The 20,055-nt window shown below is 37.6% G+C and overlaps 1 protein-coding gene across 1 annotated transcript in view; it reads right to left on the bottom strand.

The window, feature by feature from the left end:
• Window positions 1–20,055, bottom strand: part of DNER (delta/notch like EGF repeat containing) — a 111,304-nt gene that overhangs the window by 12,112 nt on the left and 79,137 nt on the right. The window contains exons 7-11 of the mRNA XM_085069563.1: window positions 18,405–18,518; window positions 9,672–9,896; window positions 3,540–3,662; window positions 1,185–1,298; window positions 15–146 (exon numbers count right to left, since the gene is read on the bottom strand). Of these exons, the coding sequence (XP_084925689.1) occupies window positions 15–146; window positions 1,185–1,298; window positions 3,540–3,662; window positions 9,672–9,896; window positions 18,405–18,518 (708 nt within the window). The remainder of the gene's footprint in view (window positions 1–14; window positions 147–1,184; window positions 1,299–3,539; window positions 3,663–9,671; window positions 9,897–18,404; window positions 18,519–20,055) is intronic.

Below are 20,055 nucleotides of genomic sequence, written 5' to 3'. Positions count from 1 at the left end.
ACTACAAAACTTACGTATTTCACAGTTTGCACCGACCCATCCATGGGGACAATGGCAGGTGTAACCACCAGGCTGATCTATGCAAGTTCCAGCATGGTGACATGGGTTGCTGTCACAGTCATTTACATCAATTTCACATTCTTCACCTTACATAGGGAAAAAAAATTAACAAAAAGCAAAATTATGTATGGCAAATGACTAATGTAGCAAGTATATCCTCATTTAATTTCTCTCTTGCTGCAAAACACCTTATAGTGCAATACATCTTTATTCTCAGAACATCAAAAGGATTCCAAGAAGAAGCATTATCCTAATTCAAGCAGCTGAAAACAAAGCCTGAGGACCAAGGGACTTGACTAACCTCACCCAGACTCTGTCTCATTTCTCTAAATATAATTTCCATACCAAGAAAACATGGTATAACAGTTGATCATGGATATTCTGATATGCTATACAATAATGTAGATAATCAGTGCCTAAGAAACTGACACTGTACAATGGAAAGCTAATTCTTTTCCAAAGAATGCCCTTTAATTAGCACAGAGCACAAAGCACAATTTGATCTATAAAACAGCTATGAATGGGTTTACCTATTACTTTCACATTGGATGTTACCTTATATGACTAACAGAACATCAGGTTGTAAATTATCTTGACATCAGATATCTGAATTACATCAATCACATCAGTCTAAGTACAAGGCCAAAGGATTAAATGTGTTCCTTACCAGCACTCTGAATGTGTAAATTGATTCATAACAAGTACTTCAGGGCTTTCAGCAATTGCATATTAAGATAATGGAATAAGCTGTTTCCTGAGCACACAGTAACTAAGGTCACTGTTAAAACATTTTCCAGTTTCAACAGTGTCCAATTAGTATATTGGCTTACTTGAAAATCTTCAAAATGCTATTTTTAAAACACAATCTAGTCTCAAGTAGTTCAGTCATAAGCCATGCTAAATAGCTGTTAGTTTAGTAAAGTCTCTTTGGTAACAGGCTTTTTTTGCTACAAAGTTCAAAGCAGATGTAAGTAATATAAAAAAATTTCATTCTCACTAGACTGATCACAATTCAGTAAAGTCCAAATTAATTTATTTCTTGAAGAGACAGTCTTGGTATTTGTCTTCTTCTGGACACGGTGAACAATGACAACTAGACTTTCTGTGTAACACAAATCACTTGCCTGCATATCCAGGTGCACAAATACATGTAGCATTTAGACCTTCGCTGTCACAAGTGCCACCATTCTGGCAGTTGATGTTAACACAAGGATCTTTGTATAATTCACAGTGCCTTCCTGAAAAGGAAAAATCAGTAATTGCCATTGACGTGACCAATATTGGCGGCATGAAATCAGTACATGACTTCACCTAGATGAGTGTGTAGACTCCAGACCTGTCCTTTTAGGCTAATGATATAACACTAAAGCCATGTGTTTTATGCTGGCTAAACCTTTTACACACATGCCTCCTCTCTGCTCTTCCCACAGGCTGTGGCCTAGGAGAGGTAGGGCAACTTCTGTGTAAAAGAACTACTGGATGTCTATAAAAAAAACATATAATGAAGCATAAACTGATCAGTTATCTAAAATCCTTCAATAAAATGGAAACAACAATTGTCTTGACTAAGAATTTCACATAATAACTTATTTAATAATATATATAAGCATGCCTCTGATGTCTCTCATTAACTTTTGCTGGAAAATGAGGACTAGTACTAACTAAGGTAATAAAAAAAATATTCAAATGTATAGTTAAAAATAAATATTTGGATGGCTCTGCTTCATGCCACTACCTTCACTCTTTCATGCCCAGTGTAGGCCTTGTGACTCCAGCAGGTTTGCCTTGCAGAAGACAGTGCAAGCTGGCATGCAGAACACATAACACAGCATATTCCCACCTAGGGGTGGGGAGAGAGACTCTAATGCCTCTGCTACATGCATTATTTTCTTGGGGTCTAGTGTTCAGATAAAACTTATTTTTATGTGTACTTTTATATGTATACACACACACATATACAAACACAAACACACTACAGACCTGCCAAAATCATTTTGCTAACATTTGCAATGCTAGCAGCAAAAAGGCAGAGCACTGTAATTGAGCATCCTGCAGGTGAGGAGCAGCAGAGGCAGCAGGCCACAGGTACCTCTGGCAAAAGCTCCAGTCCTGCCAAACCCTGAGAACTTTGTGTGGCAGCCAGGGGGTGTGGAGGCAGAAGGGGCACTGCAGATGGGCAGCTCTGGGGTGGTGGTGCCAAGACCTGAGGTCTCTGCTGGCCCACATGGTATCTTGAGCTGGGCACCTCGGGTCTATGCTCTAGTGTCACTGAACACCTTCAGCACTGGAATGATGGGAGCTCAGTAATCAGCCAAAAGTGCTGACAGCACCAGGTGCCCTGCTGTCATTTAAAGCACAGTGTGCTGCACACAGAGCTTCCAGCTGCACAGACAGGTCGCATGAGAAGAGGAACATCACGGTGAACATTACGGTTAAGTGCTGCTTAAACTGTCATGAAAAGCTGAGGGTCATTTCTTCACCAGGTCTCTAAAACAATGAATTCTGTACCTATTGTCAAAGAGCAGTGCAATCACTAGCGTGAAATACATATTTAGCCTCAAGCAGCTGTTAAGTGAGCATTACTTATCAGCACAGATAAGGATTGATATGGTTAATGAGAAAATGCTGGAGCAATGTTCCTTAAAACATTGTCATTCTGTGTAAAATATATATATTTATTTATTGTTAATGGCAATAACATATAAAATTACATTCAAAATGTTCTCACAGCATGACTCAACAGGGAACACACTAAAAAATATCATTTTAGCCCTCCCCAGAAGGACTTGTCACAGGCCACTGATATGTGTTAATCTGTTTACAGCTGAAATCTACTATGAGAGAAAAGATTTTGTATAGCCAAACCAACACTCTTCTCGTCTATTTTATAAATTACTTAAGAAATGCCAAAGATGGATTCCGTTTGATCACAGATCTAAGAATAGCTGCAGTTAACATGGAAAAGCAGTCACAGACCTACTACTCCCTCTGGGCTTTACAGTCTTCTAAATGAACAATCAATATAAAAACTTTATTTCTACTCCTTTGTGCTAATCTATTTCAAATACTAGTCTTCTATTTTAATGTTTTTAGCTCACTTCACTGGAGAAAATTGATAAAAAAATAATTCAAAAGCTCTCCATGTAAAGGCTCGTAACAATAACTGATGAAAAGTCTATTTAACAGTTATGTTTTCTTTTTATAACTCATCACTTTCTAACACATCTTAACAACAGCAGAAAAAAACTACACCTGAAAAGAACAAAGAGAATCCATTTGGGCCCAGACAAGGACATGCATTCCTCACAGATGAGCTAAATCTCAACTATCCATTTGAATAAAGATTATGGGATCAGGATCAATACTGAAGCTTGTCTCCATATGAGGGATATATTTCTGCTCAGTGGCAGATATGGTATCTCTCTGTAGCAGAACCGACTGCAAAAAATTACAGAGAACAATTCCAAACCCCTGCCTACCTTCGTATTCAGCAAGGCACACACACTCGTAGCTGTTGACGAGGTCTCTGCAGGTGGCTCCGTTCTGGCAGGGTGCAGAGAGGCATTCATTATATTCCTCCTCACAGTAAAGGCCATGGTAACCTAAATCACATGAAGAGGAATTAAAAATAGCTACGAAACACTTCCCAGTAAAAATTAACAATTAGGCAACTACAGACTATGGGAACATGCTTGCTAATTTAAAGATACTGTGCAGACAGACACATGTTAAGATGCTGATTTTAAAGGCATTTGTTCCCCAGGTGACAATTAGCAAGAAAATATCGGAAGCATAATGCTCTGAGAGAAGCCCCAGCCCCTGTGATAAACTGCACTGAGGTGTAAGGATGGAGGCTGGTGGCAGAAGCCAAAAGCAGTAATGTGAATACCCATGTTCTGATTGTAAAAAGAAATACAGGGATATCGACCATCTCCTAGCTCCTTTGGATCCTTCCATCAAAGCCACTTTTCATCAAAGAGGTGGTAATTGTTGAACAGTAGTTAGAATGATAACATGTTTTAGCTGTAATGCTGTACAATGTCAAAACATTGTAGAGCATTAAGGTACTTCAATCTCTACAGTATTCCCAAGCCATAGGCAGGCATTACAGCCTGGTTAGGCAGACAGAGAAAGCAGAAGCAGAGAAAAGCTACACAGCCTGTTAACAGCCACTGAGTCATTTGTATTATGAGATAAGAAAACAGGAGTTAATCCACTTGAAAACAGCACCTTTTTCATTACTTAGGGTGCCATACAATCATTAGTCTTAACAGCAGTTGAAATTATAGATGTAGTGTAGTCTATGATATAAGACCATGCACTGGAACAGTGCTCATGTGCTTATAAAAACTTGATTTACCCATTACATAAAAAAAGCATTAGATGACTGAACGTTCAATGAATAAATACGCAATGGGCATGAATACAGATGCCAGGAAAAAGGCCTAAAATACAAAACGTAGATTCTGCAGTGTGATTTTACTTCTTAAAGTAATCTCTAGTTAGTAGCAAAACTCATAGATATGAAAGGAGGGTATCTTTCATGAAAAAAGAACCAAAGAAAGGGGCAGATTCTCCTATCAGTAAGTGGCAATTTACATTCAGCATCCTGGTTTAAGTTTTCCCCAGAATTCTCACAGAATCATAGAAAATAGGACAAATGCTGCCTCCAGACACCATTTGCATTCACAGTCTCCCTCTCTATTATGGATAATTCAAAACAAAATTTCATAAAGATACAACCATTAGTACTACGCAAGATGTACAGACAACACCATCCATTATGATTCTCAAAAAATTGTCTTTTCATAGGAAATAGTTGGACTAGTAACTTATTAAGAAACATTTCAGAACCACTTTCTCCAAAGTTGTCAGCCAGGCAATACAGAATTAATTATGCTAAATGTTATGGGGTTTCTTACTACCCTACGATGAAGTTTATCTAGCTTATGATACCATGAAATATCCTTATGTGGTGAGATCTGTAGCAAACATACAAACCACCAAAATCAGACGGGAGAATCAGAAAGAAGAACAGATGGGAATTCCCAGTGTTTAACTGTAATTAGATATTCTCAGAAAAAGTGTTTTCCACTTCTCACCTTTCCAAGAACGAAAGGAATCTGTGACTAAATAGTTGTCTGGTTTCCAAAATCAATATGAACCATGGTATCACCTCCTCAGGCTGCAGGCAGCCCACGCTGCCAGACTGCACACAGCCAGGGAAAGATGTTTCCTCTCTCCACGAGAGGGCAGGTCTCACCCACACACCATTTCACCCTCATTGTCCTCATCCTGGGGCAGCAGCTCCCTTCTTCTGGAACTGCTGGGATGGAGAACATTCTGCTGTGGGAAAGGCATGCTTCTCCTCAGCGACATCAGAGGCACCTTGTCATTCTTAATGAGCCTTTCTCATTGTGTTACTGCTTTTAAAATATACTGATACATTCACTGTATTTATACTGAATTCATACACATATCATATATTTTCAAAAAACTACATAATTTCTAAATTTTTTAAAGAATTTAGATTGAAACAGGAGAATTTTTCATAAATAACTTCAGAATAATGGACTCTAGTGTGGTTGCTTCCTCTCTTTCTAGTATTATTATGATTCTCCTGCTTTTATGTTCACAGCCAATGCCAAATGCAGCTCTTTGCATCTTTTGTGGTGTGCAACATTTCTGTGGACATATTCAGAAAGAAAGGAAAAACACCTACATTAACAACACTTCTCCAGCTACTGTGTCCTGAACAGGATAAAAAAAAAAAAAAGCACAGTAGGCATTGCAGCTTCAAAAAAAGGGCAACTTCTTTTTCCAGGTCACTTGAAATTGGAAAAGGCTTCAGTAGGTGCATCTTCATGAACTCAAGCAGAAGCTGAAAGTCCCATCCTGATGTGCTCTCTTCAGAGACTGAGGAATGGACAGGGAACCAAAAAAGCCTAAAATAGAGATGTCCCTATGTTACCTATTTTCCCTGTCTGTGACTGTCCCTCTGCTACTGGAATTTACAAAGGCAGAAACAGACCTGTTGCCATTCTCCTCTTGACCCCCAAATTCCTCTTCCCTTTTCTTAAGCAACAGTGAAGCTCTCAAAGAGATCAGGTTATTTTCCTGATGCTTTCTGGCATGTCCTTCAGAGAGCTCCATGCTGAACATCACTGTCTTTGCACATGGCTGTTAAGAACTGCAGGAGAAAATGGGAAAGGGAGCACACAATCTGTGTCACACAGGCTGATGAGGAGAAGACATGGGCTTAGTCAAAGCCTTCAAGAGCAAAAGACACAGCAGATTAAACTCTCAAGAATATCTGCACTATCAGGTTAACAAAAGAAAGAGGCAGAAGCTTACTCTCCCTTTAGAAATCAATAAAGTACAAAACTGAAAGGTTTTTAGCCTTTTTAGACATTAACTCCTCAATAGAGATTCCCTGGGCTTATCCATACTTAACACTTCACCCAATCAAGGCAGCAGAACATAAAATCCCATCTTTATGGGAAAGCCTAATGGGGTACAATGCAAAAGAGCTCTGCTTTGCAGGGAACAGCATCAGCCCATATACATGGCTGCTCACTAGCACAGAGTTGCAGGTTATATAGCCGGGAAATAAATGTGTTCAGTAAAGTCTGAGCTTATACAGCAATTAAATAAGAGAAAGAAGACTGCTCCAGATGGCAGGAAGGTAGGAAGCCATGCTTACCAGCCATGGCCAGATTGTATGGAAGGTTGTCTTAATGTAGAAGTGGAAACAAGATGAGGAAACAGAAGCAATAACAGGCTCAGAGACAGTCGGGAACTGGAATTAACCTAAAGTCACTCCTTCCAGAGCTCACATATCCTGCCCCAGTTACAAAATGTGGGAAGGGGAAAGACAGAGAAAAGAAAAATTGCAACTGCTACAGAAAAATGTTGCACTGGCCTCTGCAAAGGCACTAGAATAAACCTATGCTCCTGGAACAATCTATTAAGCTGCATGAGCAGTAAAATCAAGGGAACATGCTCCATAGTACTACTTCTAAAGCTGCAGCCCCTTCTCATACCCTGCAGCACTTTTTCTAAAACTCGTCTTTTCTTTTTTTTTTTTCTTTTCTCAAATGTTCTATATATGCCATCATATATATTTATATAGAGAGCAGGTGTTAATGTCTGTACGTGTGCTTTGCAGTTTCAAAATCTATGTCTTTTATAAACCCATATCCAAAACTTTGCTGCAATATTAGGCTATGCAATTGCTAGCTACATTTCTCCACTTTGGCCCAGACAAAATTAAAAATAATATATTAAATATTTGCATTTGAAATTTATAACAGTAGCTGTATTAAAATAATTGAGTATAAAGAGTAAAAAGGTTTAAGAGAAAAGGTTTAAGAGGAGGAATAAACTGCTTTGGGATACAGGGACTAAATAAATATTCTACAGAGAGACACAAGGGGGTCCACTAGTTTCACCAACCAGGTTCCAGATGAGAAAGCCAATAAATGAGCACAAGAACTTTCATTAGAATTAGTTCTTTAATATGGGGTAAGCAGGAAAACACGACACAAACTGTGAATCTAATATCCAGACATAAAGTATTTCTTTGTTACTTGTAAAGGGTTATAAATATTAATAACTGGAGTGTGTAAGCATATAATAAAGATTTATGGTAAGGTTTCATGTGCAATTGAAAAATCACACACACGACACAAAGTAGGTATGGTTGCACAGGCTTAGGAATTCCACAGAGCTCCTCAGCAGACATTTGAAATATGTTCCACTTGGAAATAACTTACATACTTTTCCTTCCATTCTGGAAATAGGAACATCCGAAAGTATAAGAGTGCTTTCCAAGTTAGCTTGTACAAATTAGCTTTCTGTACAAGCTATTAGATGATGGAGATTATAATGATGCCCACAATGAAAGCCAACACACACACAAAGAATCAGTAGTAAACGTCTGGTTGTTCATGTTCTGCAAATTGTGCAGCTATGCAAGTATAACTACTATCATTTATCATTCTTCAAATCTGTACACTGGCCAAAAAACCATGGAAGCCAAACTGCCTACCAGACAAGGAGACTTGCACAGACCGTGGGCTAATTGGAACTATTTAAAATTCCTCTCCTGTTTAATTTTTGCAGCAGAATTAACACATGAAAATCCAACTGACACTGTAAAAAGTACATAAAGGAAGGATGGCATTCAGTCACACGTATAAGCAAAACTCTTAGGCACTTTGTTAGAAAATTGTTGTGATTAAATGCTTTAATATGTTTCAATGGTTAAAGCTTTTACATGAGATTCTTATAATCCTGTATGTATAATGGAAGTGCTGTCAAAAAATGTATTATAAGGTAACACTACTATGGTATTGTCTGCATTTCACTTTCCTATTTTTCTGCTTTATAAAAGAGTATGTAATTTAACTGTAAATCTGTCAACTCCAACACCAAATTTCCATTAGCTTCTGGTAATTTGTGAGTACCTCCCAAAAAACTTCTGATGGTCTCTAAACTTCCATGTCTCTAAACAGCAGCTAAATTCAGGCACCACCTAAAAATGCTGAGTTAGTAGATTTTATTACAAAATCACCATATTCAGAAATATCCACAAATAGACTGGCAGGATAGCTGCACATCCTGCTAACTGAGATGAAAGAGATGAGGACTTGTGACTGGTTTCTCACAAAACAAGGAAAAGCAGCAGAGGTTTTCCTCTGAAAGGAATGTAGAACATGTCACAGCTCCTAACTATCCAATATTGTTACCTAATTTATCTCTTGTACACTGGGAATTTGTTTTATCCCTAATTTCTTCAGTTTCAAGTTTATAACTTTATAGGAACAGACTTTAAAAAAGAAAAGGTGCCAAAATTATTCAAGTGAAAACAAAGATTGGTGCTCACTGTGTAAGTGCTTAAGCACTTACAGATGAGGAGGATGTGCAGCACTGGTAATCAGACATTCTAACTGCGACTTCTCCTACTAATTATCATTGCTAAAATGTACAAAGGGACCTATAAGCACCCGAATATTCTGTTATACTGGTAAAAAAAAATCTGGAGCTAAGCCAGTTACTACCCAGACCCCATGACTGTCAGGCTGTGCTGTCAACCAGTTCCCAGCAGCATCTCCCCACCCAACTCACCTGAGCAGCACCACAGCATCTTCTCTAGAGAGACAATTTATGTAAGCATGAAAAGCAGAACTAAACCCTTTGGAGTAACCAGTATTTTCCCTTCTCGACCTTTGTTCAGCCACTTTGTTTGTTTTTCTCCTTTCCTAATGATCAGTGTCCCATTTTCCATTCTCTCTACCAAATACTGTAACTCCAACAGTGCTGATGCTTTGCCTTTAAAAGATTTATCCTGCAGACTACAGTTTTGTAATACAGCTGTAGAGTTCAGTCAAACCATATGGATCTCAGTGGGTATTTCAGTGCTCACTGTGCAGTTTTTGGTTTTCCAAGTGCAATGTGCAGATTCCTATCATTACTCCAAACAGATAGAACATCTGCTCAATGTGTTTTATAGAGGGAAAAGAAAAAAAGGAAGTAATTTAAAGCTATATACGGATCCTACATATAAAAATATTAGAAGATTTACAAAGCATGCAACTGCTGGTACAAACCAGGGATACAGAGGCATCTGTAGCTGGTTCCAACGCTGCGGCAAATGCCATGTGCACATGGATTCAGAGCACAGAAGTCAATCAGCTGAGCACATGTAGGTCCTGTAAATCCAGGACTACAGCTGCAGGAGAAAGCAAGTCTGTCTGCATAACAGGTTCCATTGTTCTGGCAGGGAGAAGATGCACAAGGGTCTATTTTGTCCTCACAAGTGGTTCCTAAAAACCCTAAAAGAAATAAATGGGTTTGATAAGTAAGCATTCTGGTATGCATACAATTTTAATGACTAAAGCACGTTAAAAGTAAGCCATTAAGAGGTCTATATAACTTTCTTTTTTAATTCTATGAATATTACAAAAATGCAGAATTCTTATATAATAAACTCTAATTTTGCCCATTAACATTCTATGAAAAAAGATGCTTCAGCTAAAATCATACTACATATGATTTAAGCAGAGAATTGCAGAAATATTTGCTGAAACTGACAGTGTTTATTTGCTTTCTGCATGAATCTGGCTAGAAAAGCAGAAGAGATTTTCTGAAGATCAGGAGTTGGCTAGCCTAGAAAAAAAGAAAAAAAAGCTAAAACTGACCTATTTTTCCTAACTGTTAATGTCTATGTTAAGTATAACAACCTCTTAAACAGAACATGGGTTTACTGAGTTTCAATAATTTAAAGAATATCTTTTACAAGAAGAGACTTCTCATTAGCAGGAGAAACAATGATCTATTAAAGCAACACCATGCCAAAAATAGACATAAGGAAAAGGATATTCTTGCAAGGGAGCTTTTTCTAATTGGATGTAGAGATGAATTATATTTTAACAAATTGTAGGAAGTAACTACAGCTTGTATATATACATACACATACTTCATATACATAGTAACACAATGCATGATTATTGTATCCAAAAGCAAGTCAGAAAGGTATATTCAAATTCTAGCAGCCTTCCAAATAAAAGAGCAATCTGTCCTTTCAATTCAATTATATTTTTTTCAAAGTATTTGGTTCATTTGTACAGACCATCATTTTTCAGGTTTACAGTTCCCTGGAATACCTTACACTGTAAAACAGCTCTTAACATTACAATAGAATATTAAACAAAGATGAGTAACCCACACAGAGCATAGTACAGAGATCTACTCACAGAATTAACAAAACTCATATTATTGGAACTAAGAAAAGATGGAAAGGCCACAGCTGCTCTGTGAGTTCCAGACAATGTAGGATTTTTTTGGTCACAGTTGACAGCAGGATTTGAGGCATCTTCAAAATACTAGGTCCTGGACAAATAACTTTAAAGGTCACATTTCCTTTATATGTCCATAAGTCTTACATCAGAGGTATGGAATGAAAAACATGGGAAAAGAAATCCAACTTACCAAAAAAAAAAACGTAACCAGAAAGAAGAAAAGAGAAGAAGCAACCAACAGATTGGACTTCTAAGTTTTGTCATACATAACTCTACAAAAGACCAGGAAAGAAAATCAGGTCTGGCAGGGCACAGATGAAGAACAGGCAAGAGCCTTCTGTCCTCTCCATTTTGCTATCCTATGGCTCCAATTGCTTCATGAGCTTTGTCAGGACCACCTGCTCACCAATGCTGAACAGAGAGAGCCTAAAAACAGATACTGTGGAATCTTATACTCCAGGTCTCTCCTGTAGATGATAACTAACCATCAGAAACTGCAATAATGGAAACCATGAGAGCAAGGATGCAATTCCAGCAATGGCTCACTGACAAAAAATCTGGACAGATTTAAAACCATCTGCAAGGACTTTTGACTATTACCAGGAGGAGATCAGCCAATGAGTGCAGTGAAATCTCTCAGGTAACTCTGAAACCAGATTAAAAAGGATCAAGGAGATCTGAGGTCACACAATGACACTAATGCTGCTTCACTACAACCTTTGCAGTAATCCTCCCTCCTCAGAGGAGGTTACTGGCAGATGGCTAATGTTTCAAGTGACAAAGCACTTGAAGAACATATGCAGGTTTAAAATACACCAAAACATGTTGCCCTTGTGCTATCTTTGACTGCACTGTGAAATGTGTTTAGGTGATTCTGGAGCTTCAAATCTCAAGTATGAGTTAAATACCTGAGAATATTCAAAGCAGAAAATGTGGAAATCTATTATTCTGGCATTTCCAAATATACATTTAGATCCATATCAATACAATTGCTGAAAACAAATAATGCAAGTAATAACTTTAAAAATCAAATTCAGAGGTGTATTAACTGAAAACAGAATCAAAATCTGGAGAAAAAAAAAATCAGCATTGTTTATGGGCAGACAAATATCCCCTGAACTGCTCTTCAACCAGCTAACATGAACCCAACCCTGCATCTAGGTGATTCCTGGTATAAAAAGGACATGACTGAAATGCAAAGTCTACTGGTAATCTGAAAAATCTGAACACAAAACTGACCAAGGAATAATGTGGAAGGTAAGGGGAAAGGCAATATTAGAAAATATTTATACTGGTAAAAACCACAATACAATGTTTGTGGTTACATGGATCAGGTCATTTGGCTAGTTATCAAGAAGAGTAACAGCCTTAAGTTAGGTGATTTGCTTTATAAATTGCTACAGACCTCCAGGGCAGTGATAGAAACTAGATCAGAAAAATGTGTTCAGAGACAGAAGAGCTCTGGATAAAAGGCAGGTTTCTCATCATGGTGGGATTTTAATTACTTGGCTACTGAAAGCAAAAGAGCCATGTGCAAGTCAAGGAAGTTAAACATTTTCTGAAGACACTGCAGAACTGCCTTTCATACAGCCTGTAGAACAACTAACTTGTCTGAATGTTACATTCGACCCAATTCCAAGAATTACAAGTAGGTGAAAAATAAACTGTGTGAATTGTTAGGGCTCAGAATTACCAAACCTTTAACATTGAAATACAGGGATAAGTACTAAAAGAAATACAAGCAATTTATTATTTTCCCTATAAAAATTTGTCTTGTGAGGAAATAGAAATAAATGGTATTTCATCAGGATTCTGTAAAGAGAAAGAAGTTACTAATCAGAAAGATCAAGAAATCATTAAAACACTGTAAGAGTTTGATTGAAATTCACCCCAGCTAAGTCTTTATGGATAAAGATGAATAGAGGCTAAACCCATTCAAGCATTAAGGAGAAGTCTATTAAAAATAAGAGCAATTTGGGAGGGTGCCAGGTAAAAACATTAGATTAGTGGAAAGTACCAGAAACTAAACAGCCATAAAAAATTTTAATTAACAACAAAAAGTTCTTCAGGTAAATTAAACTCTCTTATGGTAATATGAAGAATTCTGCATTCTAATCACCAGTAACCTTGGGAAATCTTCCATATGCAACAGCTGTGTGACCCAATTTCCTGGAATCAAGATCATAAATTGGTTTGTACTATGCAAACCTAAAGAAGTTAGAATGACATCTGCAAGTTCTACTAGAGAAAAAGGCTTTGCCATGAACAATTAAGGAGAGAAAACAGTGGAAACCTTGAAACTTAAACTACTCTAAATCTAGGCAAATAACTTCTGTTCTCCCAGTCAATTAAGATTCATGGTGACAATGTGCATTTTCTAGCTGCTATTGCAAATCAACACATATGAATCACAACATAGCATCTTCTATAGCTGTCAAACTCTATTTTCTAAACCACAGAAACCATAATAGGAGCATTCATAAATTTATTGCTTTCCAGTATTGTCAGAAAAACCTGCAGATATTTCAGGACACTTCTGCTCAGTGTGTTGCCAGCAGTAGTTACCTGCAGCTACTCAAATCAAACTGTCAACAGTAAAATAAAATCAATCCTAAAATGTGAATTTCAAGTAATCTATATGTTAAACTCTTTACCATAGCATTGTTTTTTCTCTCTGTCTTCTTCTATTCTAAAGGATGGCTATGACATCCATTATTGCTGATGACAATTTTTCAAAAATATATTAACCCAAATGAAAATATTTCTGCCCTTTCTGTCCTGGGTGACTTCCAGAAGCTGGTGACTTCCACATAGAGCAAGCAGGAGCAGCCCAAGAACCCAAGCCAGTTTTATGGGGTTGGCAAGCTCAATGCAAGCTATTTTTATCAAAGATTAATGTTTTCCTATAACACTGAAGACAGTTCATCTGTACTTATCATCAGGACATTAAACTTGCATGGAACAGAACTTCGGAAACATCTTGCAACAGAAGTTTATTTCTTTATTATAAGTGATCAGCACTTTGCTCATTACTGTCTGGCTTTGTTCTAAACCATAGCCCACTACTAAATTATTTAATATCTTATGAGCAAAATTAACAAATGGTCTCCAAATCTTTAAAACATGTAAAACAAATGCAAACACAAGTACCAAGTCTTTCATTCCATCTAATTTTACAAAATTTGTATGTGGAAGGAACAGATTTCCTCATCACACAATCAGGCAATTTCCATACAGTTGTTTCTCTTTATTTTAACTTTTAACAAAGATTACTGTGGATTTGATAACTACATAAGTAAGGATAACTAGCTTCAACACCTCTGAAACCTATGTTTATTTCTTTAATAATATCTGTTTATTAATTTAATATAATGACATCTATTGATTCCAACCAGGAATATTTTTTATGTTTCCAAATATTATTTGTATATTTAGTTCCACTTCAGGGTACTTTGGAAATACACATAACTTCTCAGAAGCTTAATCAATTGATGAGCCATACCCCAATCAGCTCAAATAAAAAGTGTTAATGTTACTGTCAATACAACAGTCTGTTATACACTACAATAAGTGGGAAAAATCAGAGGAGATATTTAAGAGTGATAAGGGTATTTATAGAATGATTCTGAATATAAATTTCAAATAATCATGTTTGGGTTAACATGTTTACTATGTGCAGGGTTTTAGAATGTCTAGAAATTCCTTTGCATGATCATTTGAAGGTAATATTTCCCAAATGTATGTTTACTGACTTAAAATTAACAAAACAATCAAAAATCCCTACCCCACTGCAAGTAAGCACAAGATCCAAACATTATTTTCACAATAATTCTGTCAAAATTTTAAACAAATTCTTTGGTCTTTAGTATGACTTAAGCTACTTCACTATAAATTCAAGTATAAAATCCAATTTTCTCTTTAGCACAGGTGATTCAACAACTTCAGATAAGAGTTTCTTTTCTGGTATATTTTGGATATTAAAACCCACAGTGTGTCCCACAGAAAATGAAATCTGTAAGCATAATGAAATTTTCTTTACTAAAGGACTCTTAAGAAAGTAAAATTGTCTAAAGAATAATCATGAATTGTTCATATCTGAGATAGGCTGCTTTTTCAGTGCCTCAGATCTGGCCTTCTGTCAGTTATCACATGGTTTTTCATGAACCACAGATCTCATTTGTAAAAGACATGCACAATCTCCAGATCATTCTTCATTGTTTCCATCTCATTCCTTTATCTGCCATCTTTTTCTTTTCCCTTTGTGATCCTTGCTATATTTTCTTATCCTTTTCTGCCTAACCACATTGTGTCTCCAGTCTGTAGTTCTTGCACAAACATAAGCTTCTTGGCTACCTTTCCCCACTGTGCTGAATTAGCACTACAGAAAGAAAAGCCTTTTCTCTACAAACAATTACTATTGAGCACAGCAGAACAGCAGCAGAGCAAGAGACCTCACTTAAATTACAAAACTGGGGGTTGGTAGGCAAATTTGAAAGTTACTGCATCTGCAATTTTCAATTCACTGTCCTTTGTTGTATTTACAAAAATTACTGAATCTCTTCAAAACCCAAACAAAAGCTCCCAAATTATGCCTCTGTGAGAGAAAACACCTCAAAAAGTAGAAGAATGATCAAGGGACAATCATAAGTAAACTCAGACAATACATTTTCTTAAATCAACTCTTTCTTTCCTTCTACAAAATACCTGAATTCTTCAGCTTATTGGCATTAGACCTTCCAGAACAAAATGGAAAAGCAACACCTTAGTCATTAACATGCCCCTGAGGCTACTCCAGAGCACTGGCTGGGCCCCTGCAGAGAGGCTGTGCCACTTCTGTGCCAACACCTGCCCTCATCACAGGGACAGCCCAGCTGTGTAACTTCACCAGAAACACTCACTCTTTGAACCCCCAGCAACTATTAGGGAGTTAGGGAGAACCTTTGGGATTGCTCTTCAGTTATCACAGACTGACAAGAGGAGCAACCATGACCACAAGATGTCATTTGTTCCTGCCAACCTACGAATGATTTTCTCACGTCCAAGGAACTAAAATAAAATTAGTCTTTCTAAGAGAAATAACCCTGGCCTGTCCAGAAAGTGATTCCTGAAACATTCTATCCCCTCCAAAGGCCTTTTCTACATTGGAAATAATGCAGGTCAATGTACAATACCCAATTTCAACAGGAGTTATAAGTGTATTTCAGTAAAACTTTTTCTCTTTTATTGCCCCAATGCCTTTGAAAACATTTACACCATGTGAGCATGTCAGACATATAAATGAGCAACCAGAGTAACAGCTTTTCCCCCAATTCTATTTTTGCTCTACAACACAGCTGTTCTCAGAAACATGGAAATAATACTGGAAACTAGCACTTGTAACTCTGCACAGAATGTCTCAGAAAGACGATCCAAAAAGTATGTTTGCCTATTGACAAAGCCTAGGAGCAGAAAGGTACTTCTTGAAGTTGCTGAGGAACTGTTCTGGTTTTTACTTTCCTCTGGAAGGGTCAAAAATCACATTGTGTCTTTAAGGGAAGTTCAGAAACCACAGAAAACCTCAAGACTCCAAGTAGAAAAGGGGCACAAGCTTGTAACACATAATAAAAACAGAAATGCCAACAAACAAAAAGGTCACAATACTAAGAAAATGATACCAGTGTGCCCAGAAGGAAAAAGTGCAATGCATCCAGCCAAAACACTAAGACAGTACAATAACAGTGCCAAAATAAGCCTACTTAAAGCAGAGCACAAAACAGAAACAATTGGAAACCTATCACACACAAATACGCATCAGTGGAAAAGAGTAGAAGATAAATATTCAAGGAACAAAGCAGGCAACAAGACTGAGGAATCAAGTATCTTAACACAGAGATATTCAAACACAAACAGGCATCAGTGACTTGGTTCTCCTGCAGCAAAAGAGCAGCTGCCCCTGGGAATTCTGCACTGTGCCAAGCAGTGGCACAGCAGAACCTCTCCATCAGTCTCTTGGGCAGAGGCTGCAGAGGGAGGTGCAGGGGAGGTTTCCCGTGGCACAGGGGCACAGCGTGGGGCCCTGGCACAGGCAGCAGGGGCATTGGCTGGAGCAGCACTCGTGCCATGGGCCAGCCCCTCTCCCCTCACAGCCAATTGCCCCTGGCATGGGATCCCTGAGCCCTGGAGCAGCCCCTGCCCAGAGCCCAAGGCAGGGATGGCATGAGCACTGAGAGCTGCTACAGGAACCACAGCACAGGCACGGTGCCTGGCACAGCCCAGCAGAGCACCCAGGGACCACAGCCCACCTGGGAGCCTGTCCCGTGGGCAGCAGAGAAGCTCAGATATGATCAGCATGTTCATCAACAGGTCATCAGGAATGAGCAATTAATGAGCCACACACAGAAACAAATATGGCAGATATAAAACAACCAAAAATCCCAGTAGCTCTTTTCCCCAACATTACTGGAAAGATCATTTCCAGCACAGCATCCTTAAAGATTCTTGAATGGATTTCCTAAGAAAATCGCAAGTAAATTATTGTCCAAGTCTAGCATCTAATATTTTTCTCCTGAATTTCACTACTATTTATAAGGGAAGCAATTTCCAAAATTTTTCCCCATGCAGGATCTGTATGGCTGTCAATATGTCAGTGTCTGTGTTTCAACACAGCTGTTAAGTGTTAAAGCATAGCACCCTAGAAAAGCAAAGAATCAGTCTGAAGAAATTAGAAGTAATCTTCATTATTAAGCAAGTGGATACTACCAGAGCAGTCATCAAAGACTTGTACCCTTAGAGCAAGCATAAGGTGCTGGCAGAACAAAACCAACATCCACAGATCAAGGAAGGACAGAAGTATAATTAGTTCAAAGTTCTAATCTTAATTATAAATAACTAATAGGAGGTTTCATAATTGAAGGCTTCCACTCAGGATAATTTTTTCATGCGCAATTTAGGGATCTGTCACTGCAGTCAGCACAGTGTTATGAAAGCACACTCTGGCATTGGGGTGTCCTTGTTTCACATTTACAGAGATTACCAGTGAGAATCAGTGAGAAGCTTTCATGTAAAGAAAGGAATATGTCCAAATGGAAAGGAGAATTAATTAAAACTTTGGGGGATTGAAATAAATCCTTTCGTTTTCAGTTATTACTTTCAAACACATTTTAGCCAACTGGCCCACATGCAGAAATGTGCAAATACTGCAAGGGACGCACCTTTTCTCACACATTTAGTGGACAACATAAAAATCAGATCACAACCTAAGTCTCCTCAAATTCACCTTTCTCATTGGTGCTGGAGCCTGATTTCTACTGTAGAATGAAAGAACATTTCTGCACCAGATAGACATTGGAACACTCAACTTCTACAACACTTCATATTCTATTGCTGATTACACCAAGATTTCTCATCTGGTTTTCTTTTCTGCTTACAATTACAGGCTAAGGCACAATTTTAAGAACATTTAAATATATACATCTACATATCAATATAACTGAAAATTTAGACTAAGTACTCCCCACAAAAGAGCAATTTGTATGAGGTACTAGACAGGTGTTTGCTGTTTACCTTCTGGGCACTGACAACTGAATCCATTGATGTGGGATGAGCAGGTACCTCCATTCTGGCACGGCTGCTGGATGCAATGGTCAATCTCTGACTGGCACAGCTCTCCAGTGTAACCTACAAAACAGCTCACAATATTTAGAATACGGAGTAAAAATGAGGGTTTACCACTAAATGTATTGTTCAGTCATTCAAATAATACCATTACTTTTCTTGAATAGAATTAACCAATAGAAGCAATAGAATCCAGGACAGTCTTCTAATTTCTTATAAAATGAGATTTCTAATTAAAACATATACTTCACTGGAGAAATATAAAAAATCAGCAGAATTCTAGAGACTACAACAGTTGAATTTTCCCAACAGCAACATTCTGACATCACTAGTGAATTGGCGATACATGCTGGGTCCTCATCAGTAACCATATAACAAAAAAAGAAGGCATTTTGGAATTGTCTTCAAATGCAACTTGAATCTCAAGGCAATAATCTTTAGCAAGACTTTAAACAGAACTTGACACTATGAATTATTTGCGCATATGCTAAATGACTGTCATTTGCTCCTACTTCTGGGCTTCAAAAAGTGTTTATTTTAAGTGGGAGCTGTGAAGAACTGCTCAGCACAGTTGCAAACTCTTCCAAATAAGCTTCTATAAGTTCACAAGCTACAGATTGTGTGTACTGTACTGTTTGACCATAAGTTTGTTTTGTTCCATATGTCTGATGTCTGTAACACATCCCCAAAAAATGAACAAACTTAAAATACAATCTAAATTATTCTACACTCCATACTTAAATTCCTTAACAAATACCACACATTCCCCTTTTCTAATTTTTATCTGCCTCCAAGAAAATATCTTGGCTGCATGACTGAAGAAAAAAAATCACATGCTACACACAGACAAATTTTATTTCTTTAAAAGGAACCCTACAAAAATTATAAATACCTTCCATAATGAGCAAGTTTAACCCAAGGGCTGGTGATCAAGACTGGTAAGCTATGACCAGATGACACTGTTAATAGACTGCTATGAACAGGTATAGAAGACAAAGACCCCAAGCTGAGACAGAGGACATATCTGGATTGGATTTAGCTGATGCAGGGGAGAAAAAGGAAAAGAAGGAGAAAAAAAACCAAGTCAAACAATAGGGGGGGAAAACCACATGGTTTCATTAAATAATTATTTTTGATGCAATAAAACTTAAAATTTGCATGACTTTTGGGCAGGGTAATACCCATGTATCAGCTTCACTCTGGAAAACTAGTGATTTTCTGTAATTCTAACTGGTCTCAAATCCACATAAAGTTTACAAAACCAACAATGAAGTATTACAGAAGGCTGCATCCACTGATTCCCAGCTTTTCTAGTTCTCACCTTCAGCTGATAATTTTTACGAATTGTAACACAGCATTGAATATGCTTAACTCATTTAAACATTCTTCCATCTTTGAACTGTTACTAAGTTTGTGAAGGTTCAAAATTGCCCTGGAATTCAACATGTATTCAAAAGAATGTAGCACGAAGGCAGAAATTATTGTGCTGTTCTGAATCTTGCTACACAATTTGGAATTCCTGCAATTGTCATTACGGCTTGCAGGAAAACTTATCAGAGATAATATCTTATGACAGATTTATAAAAATAAATATGTCCTA

This window comes from Lichenostomus cassidix, chromosome 9 (assembly GCF_008360975.1).
Source record: "Lichenostomus cassidix isolate B80296 chromosome 9, HeHo_3.0, whole genome shotgun sequence".
Classification (NCBI taxonomy): Eukaryota; Metazoa; Chordata; class Aves; order Passeriformes; family Meliphagidae; genus Lichenostomus; species Lichenostomus cassidix.
Note: the sequence above shows the minus strand (reverse complement) of the source record. Positions and strands in the feature narration are given on the sequence as shown.